Source organism: Blennius ocellaris, assembly GCF_963422515.1.
Source record: "Blennius ocellaris genome assembly, chromosome: 6".
NCBI classification, from domain to species: domain Eukaryota; kingdom Metazoa; phylum Chordata; class Actinopteri; order Blenniiformes; family Blenniidae; genus Blennius; species Blennius ocellaris.
Genome location: NC_137655.1, coordinates 27,523,091 through 27,533,912, shown reverse-complemented (window position 1 = coordinate 27,533,912; position 10,822 = coordinate 27,523,091). Strand labels below are relative to the sequence as shown.

General features: G+C 43.7%; 1 protein-coding gene across 1 annotated transcript; it reads right to left on the bottom strand.

The window, feature by feature from the left end:
* Positions 1-644: 644 nt before the first annotated feature.
* On the bottom strand, positions 645-10,297 carry hpxa (hemopexin a; the record flags this gene model as incomplete). Its single annotated transcript, XM_080498588.1, is given in 11 exon segments — positions 645-874; positions 4,329-4,476; positions 4,569-4,696; positions 4,900-4,995; positions 6,678-6,703; positions 6,705-6,885; positions 6,973-7,126; positions 7,727-7,884; positions 8,037-8,114; positions 8,191-8,225; positions 10,284-10,297. Coding segments are annotated over 11 exon segments (1,248 nt in total).
* Between the last annotated feature and the right edge of the window lie 525 nt (positions 10,298-10,822).

Here is a 10,822-nt window from a genome sequence, read left to right as displayed (position 1 = left end):
TCGATCTATCGATCAGACATTGATGTATATTTGGCGAGTCGTACATGAGACACCGCACCGAGAGATAAAGTCCCTTAACCAATACAGAATACAATGTGCAGGTTCTCCCTTAGCCAATCAGGATGCAGAACACTCTGCGGTTCATACACCTTTAATAAAAAATAAAAAAAACATGCAAAAATTGCACACAAAAAAAATCCACGAAACAGCGAGGCGTGAGGTGAACCGCATCATAGTGAGGGACGACTGTATGTGACTCATGAGCTAAAATGAGTTTGACACCTCCAGTGTAAAGCCATGAAATCAAGCACAAAAAAGTACATTGTGACGCTTGTTGTTGTCAATGTTCTTTATTCACAACAACACTGTACAAAATGAATCAGACAAGCATGTAGTCGTCTCCCTATTATTGGGAGAGCACTCTGCAGCATCCATGAGAGTAATTAAAAAAAATTAGAATGTTGATGTGAGAGGAAAGAGTAGCATTAAACCAAGTGTACATTTGATAAAAATGTAGTGAAAAGTCCTGTCGTCTTGTTGCGTGTTCCTCCAGCCTGGTGTTCTGTTGATGAGGGTTTTTCCATGTTTCACTGCGTGACATGTGACTTCCTGTACAATCCATTCAATCCCATCATGGCGGCGTCTCAGTGGTCACAGCCGAACATGTCCAATGACACCCGGTGCTGCTCGGGCAGCGTCCTGCCAGCCACGAACAGCTTGAGGCTCTGGAATTGGTAGAAGTGGTTTCCTACGACCACCGTCACTCCTTTGGGGACGCACATGGCAGCGTTCATCGTCTTGAAGACGGAGATGGGACGCTCGTTGGTGGCGGCGCGAGGATCGGCGCTCATGTCCACATCATAGATGTTGTTACCTGAGGGAGTGAAGACAGAAATGTGTAAAGACAAGATGTAAGTGGTCGTGTTTAATGTTTGAGTCGGCATAGAGATCACATCATGGTCAATTCCACTACATTGACCACTACTACAACATACAACATTGACAACATTGACAACATACTACTACATTCATTTGTTGCTTTACATTTATACTTTTGTTCACTTCATTCCTTCATTTTAATGTTTTACTCTTTAGTATTGCTGCAACAATATATCAAACTCCATTACTCTGTACAATAACAGGTACCTTGTGCTCAACCGCACATACTTATTAGCCAAGGTACCTCAGGCAGCTACATTGTTATTTTACTTAACTTATTATCAGTCGCTTCTTTAACTTTTACATTTCTGCACTATGTCCTTGGGTGTGTGTGAGCGGGTCTGTGTGAGAGCTGAATGTGTGTGTGAAATGTTTAGGTTATTCTGTATACATGGTGTGTCTGCTGAGATGAATGCAATGCTGAATGTGAGAATGGCTGCCGGTGTTTATTGTATGTCTACTGTGTTTTTAGCTACACCGTAATTTCGTTGTGCAATTTATTGTACAATGACAATAAAAGCAATAGAATAGAAAAGAACAGAGAATAGAACAAATTTATTTTGGTTTTTGAAGACAGTTAACGACCGGGATGACGATAAAGCCTCTTTACATCATTCTTCCCAGCGTTACAGTACAGCCATTGCCAAAGTGAAACTTTTCCTAAACCACTTAGAAAACAAAAGGCTTTTTATTCGCTCCTCCGTCAGAGGAGGACCGTCTGTTGATTGGTCAGTGATTCAACATTTTAATATGTCGGCTCTATGAATCCAATGCTGTTAACATATTCAGCTTTGCACTAGTTTTTTTGTTGTTGTTGTTTTGCTGCACAACTTTGATGTTGGTCCTGAAAGAGCAGACGGGCAGGAACAGACTCGGGAGCAGACCGCTCGCCGCTTCACGTCACGCCGCAACATGGAAGTGTTAACCGGATAGCCGCTAACCGGCTAGCTGCCAGAGCATGCTCCAATGCGGGAAGACATCGCCAGAGCGCGCTCAGATGCAGGGAGACAAAACAAAACAACTCATGCAAAGTGGAGGATGTAAACAACAACAGAAGATTCATAAGGTCCAGATCTGTCACCCGGCTGAGATTACTGTTGTAACGTCACATATCTGTGGAGCTCTAAGCCCCGCCCACTTTTTAACCTACTTTCTGAAAGAAACACACCTGCATTTGGCTCTGATTATGCTTTACCTTACTGCTCTGTACCGCTCCGTTCCTTCCCTGTGCTTTTTGTGCGGTGGAAACGAGACTTCAGAGTACTGAGGTGTACCAATATTTATATAGTAGAAAGGTGCTGTGTGCCATCATCCAGAGATGAAGAATTCACCTTTTGAAGGCAGACACCAGTCCCAGCTGGTCAGCTAGTACTAGCCACCATGCTAACCACCATGCTAACCACCATGCAAGCCACCATGCAAGCCACTATGCTAACCACCATGCTAACCATATATCAGTGGTGTCAAAACTCATTCTACTTCAGGATCCAGCTCAGAGAGGGGGGTGGGGCCAGATCATTCAGAGATTTAAAATCTAATAGAAGAATCTTAACGTGAATTCTAAAATGTACAGGCAGCCAGTGGAGGGAAACCAGAATGGAGTTATGTGCTCCCTCTACCTGCTCCTGGTAGAAAGTGGAGTCTTATTACAGTATTTACATCTTCAAAAACATTTGGCCACATGGAACTCAAAAATATAGAAAACCAGTTCATATTATGATCAGAATAACTTGGTAAATTCTAGATGTTATCTTTGATTGTTGACACATTTCTACTTGTGTGTAGCAATCCTGATTACCTGAACTGACCTGTACAGACCACAGTGCGCCTCAAGTGGTCATATAATTATAGTGTAGGCATGTCATAATTTCATCTTGACGCCCATACTGGACTCTCTGGTGGACTGGTTGTGGACCACAGGCCGTACATTTGTTACCCCTGTATTATAAGTTCATTGAACCCGAAACCATACATCGTATCACATCATATTGTGTTTTAAAGGCCTAGTGAAATGAAGATTCGACCTCCAAAACCCTCTGGCTATCGCTTCTAGGGACATTTATATGCTAACTGGCCCAAGGGTAAAAGTTTAAGACATGGCAATCTGCGAGAAAATAGCCGATAAACGGCACCAGTTTCGCTGCTCGGTGAACTGCCTCTGACCAAACCGGAAGTAGCAGACGATATGTGCGTGACGTCATGAGTTGGAGACACGCTGTGCCCAAGTTGTGTTTACATTATGGCAGATCGGAGTTTTGATGACGAAGAGGCTGAATTTAACGATATTTCATCATCATTGGGCATTTCAAATCCAGTTATTGATGTAGAAGACACAGAAGGTGGTTCTGCCATCGGTGACCCCGTCTGGAACATGTTTGAGGAAGCAGAAGACTGTGACGTTGATTCGTCCTCGTCTCCTCAGCAGCCGGCAGTTTTCACCGCGGCTTTGAGGCTCCTGACTTTTGGCAGAACGACCGGCTTCCTGGATCATGTCAAAACGTTTTCCGACTGCGCGGAATCACCGAAGATGAGTCCAGGTATTACTTGATCGTCACAGCCTTAGACCAGCAGTCCACTCGCCGGGCCATGCAGCTGTTGCGCGCTCTCCCACGTCTTGGGAAGGGCGCCGTTCACAAGCAGCTCCTGCTCCGGAGGTACAGCCTGTCTGCCGCTGAGAGGGCGGACAGACTGTCTCCCTGCCTGGTTTGGGAGACGGCTCGGCTGTGGAACTGATGGACAATATGCTGTCGCTGCTGGGCTCGGACGAGGGTGGATTCCTTTTCCCTCACATTTTTCTGTGCAGGGCTCCCGCCGCACGTGTGCGCAGCCTTGGCTAACTCCTGGTGTTTAGCCCAGGGGGACTCCCGCGTTTTGGATGTGTTGTGCTGTTCTGTTTTTGGTGTTTGACGGTTGCAAAATATAAGACAAGTTTACTTTCAGCTCCAGCATGTCCTTTATCCTGCCACATTGGATATTGTTTTTCCCTCCTACATTTCTCCTCTCTCTGGTCTCTTCCAGGCTCAATCTTTCATCAAGGCTCATAAAACGCAGACTATAACTTCAAAACACTGTAAAAATGTTGATATTTAAGACGGGAAACAACGCAAGCCAAGATCAACGCCACACAACAGATTGAGATTGTGTCCAACTCGTGATGTCACGCATAGGCTCCGCCCACAATGGCCACAAAGGAGAAGGATTCCCCCGATTTCGTCAGCTGGAGATTCAAAATTTAAATAAGTTTGTTATGCGAAAACAGCGGTGGGGCAATGTCGGAGAAACCTTTCAACTAGTACCCGAACTATCATTTTTTGCACAATAGGGTGTTATATTTCCCTAGGCCTTTAAGTTAAAGTGGAATTTAAAGTAATTTCCTGGATTGCTGTTACCTTTGATGATGTGAACATGCTGAGGATCGTCGCAGCTGAACGCGGCGTCTATGTGGCCATCGATGCCCAGCACCTCCTTCAGAGGCTTGGGGTATCCATCCAGGTGAGTGTGGTTCTCACCAATTTTGTACGCAAAGACATGATTCTCCTAAAGGTGAGAGGAGACAAAAACAATGAAAGTTCATTCAAGCCTTCAGAAAAAGTAACGACAGGATGGATTTGAAGTGTGCTTCATTTGACCTTGACGATGTAGAGATGGTCTTGGAAGGAAAAGACAGCGTCCACCTCACTGTGCATCTCCTTGAAGGCGCTCTCGATGGTCTGCGCCTTTAGGGTGTCGTTCAGATCTTTGTGGAGGAAGTGGTCGCCTGAAAAGGATGGGAGGATTTTAAGGTGGCGGTAAAAGCCTGAATGTTCCTAAAACTAAAGAAACTACCATGAACTTCACATATAAATTCACATCGTCTGCATATAAATGGACCTCATGTACCAGTTTGGACCTTACTTTCTTCTGTTTAAACATTGGCCCCCAAAACTTCCTGGAATTCTAACCACACAGATAATGGCTGACCTCTGAAGGCATACATGTTTCCCTCATTATCAGTGGTGATGGCGTCCAGGTGAACACGGCTGCAGCGCTCCCGCTCCACGTGGTCGCTGTCATCACCTGAACAGAAAGCAGCACGGAGGTCAGGACCTGAGGATAACCCTCAGACGAGAGTGTGTTCACTGTCACCAGGAGACGGCGGTGGGCAGGAGCTAATTAACAAATGATTACCATTCTGTAATTTCAGTCACAGTTAAAGTTAGTGAGCATTGATTTGTCTTACAAATCAATTACAGGAGAGTCTCTCTCTTTTGGTGGATCAAGAGAAGAATGTTGATGTTTCTGCTCCAAAAGGGGCTCTTTTAGGATCAATTCCCTTGTTAAAAGATCAGAATACAACCTCTTATCAATTAACATGGATTTTTTTTCATCACAAAAGAAAAGTTACTACGGCTCTATGTACACATGTTAAATTTGTAAAGACAGTATTACTGATGCACGTCACTTCCTCGAGGTGCCGGGGGCTCCTGAACGCACCACGAGCTTCTCGTCATGAACATCGTTTCCTTTCAGTGTCGCATCAGTAACTATAGTCTCAACTTCAGCTTTTCTCAGTTGTGTATTGAAATTTAAATTGGCAGTCTGTACTGACAGTTAGCTTCAGTACCAGCCTACACTGTTGTCCTAACAGTTACTATTTTGCTGCACTCCTGTTTACAGGAGGAACTAACTCTGTGACTGTAATAATGAGACTGTAATAGACATTTGTCTCAAACTACAGACACTGTGACACATTTACAGCCACCCGCGGTGCTACTACTGGCCCCGGGTGGGCCTGGACCCCCCACTGTAGGCCCGGCCCACCTATTGTGACCATGCTTTTGACCCCGGCCTCTAGTGAGCAGTGAGTGATTCTTATTGTCGCAGTTCATCCAATAAGCAGCCTGAGGAAAGCTTTGAGTGGAAGCTTCTCAGCCAATCAGCAGCTTCTACCCCAGGTGTTGACTCTTAACATGCTCTCTGCAATGTACCTACCTTTGCATAGTTAAATCAAAATCCTCACCCACCCTTTATGCAGGGTCCGCTGCCCCCCCATTCAAAATCCTCCATCTCCCTGTCTGTACAACCACAAATTAAAAGCAAAGATACACAAACAGCTCAGAACTCCTGAAATGAAACTTAAACTATTTTAGGAAAGGTGAAGAACGCTGGGTGGCAGAAGTGGAGATATTTTGCTGATCGTTACATTACATTACGTTACATTATGGAGACTGGATCATGAATACAATCATGTACCACCCCGGCCTGCGTAAGGTCTGCAGAGGAGCCTTGCAGAGAGCAAGTGAAGCCACACAGCGACTCTACTGAGTCTTTGTCCTCAGTGCTGCACAAAAGCACTGAAACGGAGATGAAGGGGAACCCCTTGGTTTTTTTTAGGCTTGTGTTGACTGGCCCATCCAGTGTTCTGGAGGCCCACCCACAATCACAATCCTGGCACCGCTACTGTGAGCAGCCTCAATGAAACGCTATAATAGCTTATTGCAATTCAATTGGCTGTTTCTTCTCATGGCCGTTAGTTCTGAGCCTCTGCTTGCATCAAATTTATAGTTCATCTTCCTCCAATTAACTAGCGTGATATTTCTATATGAATGAGATTATTCTCAATAGCAAAAGCATCACAAAGAAGCCTTTACAGACATAAGGCTTTTGGTGATCCTGGAAATATCCAGACAAATCCCCCAAAATTGAGCAATTATAAAATGAAGACAAAAATCTTTTATGAGACTGTAAAGCTGACTTACTGAACTTGGAGCATCTCATGAAGTAGTGCCTCTTTGGGGTATTTGCCGTGCACCTCACCGGTCTTGGGGTCGAACTTGTAGAACATGTGTCCGTGGAGGCAGTAGTAGTGCTCCATGAAGCGGAAGGCGGATGTGCAGTTTGGCACGGACTTGAAGTGCTTCATGTCTACGGCCTTGGTTCTCACGTTGAAGTAGTAGATGTCATCTCCTGCCAAAGAAACCCAGAAAAACAGAACGCTGGGAATCATGAAGTCACTCCATAAAGTACCTTCACAGTGTTTGGAGGTGGTCGTACCCTTGAAGAAGATGACAGAGTCTTCATCGCACTCGGTTTTGGGACACTCCACAGCTGCATCCAGGTGATCGGGGATTCCCGGGAAGACTTCAGAGATGTTTTTGGGGTAACCTTCCTCAAGCTTGTGTTGGTAATAGCTGAAAACTTTGTTGTCCTGCAGCAAATAAGCAGAAAATGTGACCCACAGTGGTCGTAGCCCACAGGCGAAGTCTCCAAAACATTAGTCAAGCTAATAGCCTCATTCAAGAACTTGTCTCATTTCACATTAATCCTCATTGTTTTCAACACCTTAAGGCTGAAAATCATATGGAAACTGCAGTTTATATGAGACATTTGTTTACTGATCTCTCTCCAGTAGGAACGCCACCTTCACCAGGGCGCCGCCAGCCGGAATCCTGTACACAATGTGCGTACAATTGTTTTGAAGGTGTGAAAAAAATTTTATACTTTAAAGGGGTGTTTGTTTTTATTTCTGCCTGCTGCGGCGTCACCATAACATTTTGCGGGGCTGCTTTCATCTGTGCTTCTCAAGGTGAAATTGGGCTGAACTAAAATGTGTTTGACACCTGGATTTGCAGCTTTTCATCACCATCAGAGGACAGTCAGGGCACCAATGTACAATAAGGTCACTGCCAAAAATAAAATACCACCAGGAAAAAATGTTCCTGCAAAAATAAGAAATCCTTCTCGATTTTCATGTTTGGATCATCCTGAATGTTTTACCCGAGCAGCTCAGTGGAACTTGTGCTCGTACCAAGAAGAAGATGAGGTTGTTGTGCTCGCTGGGATGGTCTTCATAGTGCAGGCGGAAAGCGGCCTCCACATGGCCCAGGTGATGATGCTCGTCCAGCTCAGTGAAGGTCTCGTTGGCCTTCTCTGCTGGGCCGTGGAAGCCCTTGAACAGGAATCCATCTGAGTGGAACAGGAAGTCAAAGTCAAAGCAACTCAACACATTTTCTGCTTCAGTTTGTGGGCTAAAAGTTGATGAAGTGAAACGGCACACAGAAGGATTTTACTAAAAGCTGCATCTGGATTTGGGCAATCATTAATGACGTGTAAGTTACCCTTGAAAAAGTAAGGGATTCCTTCCTCATTCACAGCAACAGCGTCCATCTCAAGGCCGAGGCAGCGGTCCGGAATGGCTGCAGAACAACATCATTATCTGAATTCAATAGTAAAGTTTTAAATGGCTCCCTTTATTCTTTTATATTTACTTACCTGATGAATGGTCATTTGCAGGTTCAGCTTCAATCCTGGTCAAAGAGAAGAGGAGATATCCAGAGATTGGCTGTAGAGAAAGCTCTTCACATGAATTAGTGACAGAATGAATATGTAGTTAAGGAAGGTTTTCTGTTTTAAACAGGTAAATATATAGGATTATTCAGTGTCAAACTTCAAAACACTAAAGTGAGACCCTGACAGTCTAATAAAGCAGAAGTTAACCACGTTACAGAGGATGTTATTATTATCAACAGATGAGAAGCTCAACTTGTCTTGGGCAAATCAGATGATTTAAGTTTGTCTGTTCGGAATTTATATTGCGAAACAACTGTTGTGTCTGTTACACTTTGAATTATGTTAGTTTATTGTGTAGTTGCTTCCAGCGGCACAATATCATAATGTTATATTTCAGCTCCATTAATGGGAATTTTCAACTTTTAATGAAATCATTTATAATGGTAATTTTTTGTTTTTTTGTTTTAACTCCTCAGAATTTTATAAGGAAAAGTCAATCTAAAAACCTTAGATTTTAAGCTAGTCATCACCAGATTTACAGATTCAATAAAAAACATTGTATTTTATGATTTTCTGATCATACTTTTCTCCCTATGGTGCAGTTTTTAATGGAAAACTTTCAAAAAAGCCAGAAGCCTTCATGACGGTGAAGTCAGAAGTTTTCTGCAAAATCACGCAGAAAACCTCTTAAAATACGCATGAATTAAAAAGCAGCCTATTAATGATGTGCAGCAGAGACGCCCACTGTGTATGATGTGACACCCCCCCCCCCCCCACACCCCCCCCCCCCCCCACTGCCAGGCTGCACTGGTTCCATGGAAAGTGTGTCGTGGGGCCACAGCAATTCAGAGAATTCAGAAGGCCCCTCTTTTCACCATAAAGGCCTAATCAATAGGTTATATGTTGTGATTTTAAAATGAGTTAAATTCATGGATTCTTCCACATGTGATTGGCAGCAAAATCTACTAGTGATATACATTTAAAACAAAATCAATCTGCTGATAGCGCCTGAGGACGTACTGTATGTTGACTGTAGACTGTAAATCAATTCAATTCAACTTTATTTATATAGCACCACATACTGCACAGTCATTTCTATGTGCTTTAAAAGAGAGAACACCAACAAATCCACATAAGCGACAGTGGAAAGGAAAAACTCCAGAACAAGAAGAAACCTTTGCAGAACCAGGATCAGAGGTGGCGGTTTTCTGCTATTCTGGTTGTAAGAGCAATACAATTGAAGAGGGACGATTAAAACAAGATTCTTAACCCGACATGCATGGTGATGTGTTTTACTCAGATGTACATAACAAATGTAATCCAGACATTTCCAGCTGTTGTGCTCTGGCTTGGTCTTACTGCTGGACCTGATCCAGTTCAATGAGGCAACTAACCCAGTGGCCCTTCGAAAATAAATAAAAACTGCTGACTACTGCACTTCTAACACCCCAAAACCGGCATTGCATAAAGCTTGCAGTGTGAACATAAACAGAGAGTCACGGTGTGCGAGACTTATCTGTAACACCACCAACTCTTTGCGTGGGAATCATGTTTGCTCTGCCTTGCATTGTACTAATATTTGCTATTTTATACAAATATTGTGTCACAAAACCACAAACAGGCAACAAAATGTACCAGATGAAACAGCAAGCTTTTTTTTTTCTTTTTTTAAATCATCATGATGACCTATGATGTAACATGGAGGCAACTAAGCTGTGAGTCTGGGTCCTTGGATCAATGTGCAGCTTTTGATAAAAGTAGATCCACATATTGTTTTGAAAAGACTTGGTTGGCCTGTGTGGGGCTGTCCTTAAGTCATTCAATTCCTATCTCACAGCGTAAGGACACTTGCTCCTCAGGAATCCATGGAATTAAATGCGGTGTACCTCAAGGCTCAATTTAGGGCCCCGTGGTTTTTTTTTATTTATCCTTCCATGTAAAGTGTGGGGAAGTGATCAGGAGACATGGTGTCAACTTTCTGAGAAATTAGCTTTGCTTCTCTGATTAACTTCTTTCTTTCTTTCTTTCTTTCTTTCTTTCTTTCTTTCTTTCTTTCTTTCTTTCTTTAACTTTACCTTCCCTGTGCCATGAAGTCTCATTGGTATGAAAATATGTTCTGCAAGTACAATCTAGTCATTATCGCAATAAAGAAAACTAAATTATAAGCACAGATGAATACACGAAACAGCACAAGGAAGAAGTGATAGCAGTGATTGATTGTTGACTAAATGGTTTGAAAAGGGTTTACTCTGCAGGTTGGAGGAGGCTCAGTCTCTGTGATGGAATGAACTCATGGACACAAAGCAGAGCGGCTGCTCCTCCACATTGAGAGGTGGAGGCCTGTGGAGTGTTCTGGTGTGTGCCTACGAAGCCCCCTGGTCCCCTGCCATCAGAGCTTTATCATCATGAGAGCAGCACCTGCTGGTGTCAGGACAGCCAGTAGATTCAAACCATCCGCTGATCCATCCTCTCTCCTGAGATTCCTTCCTTCAGCGGTTTTGGTGCGACTTCAAGACGTAAAAGCCCTGTTTCCACCACACAAAAGTGCGGGGACGGAACGGAACGGAACGGAGCGGTAAGGAGCGGTAAGGAGCAGTACGGCAAAGTGAAACCG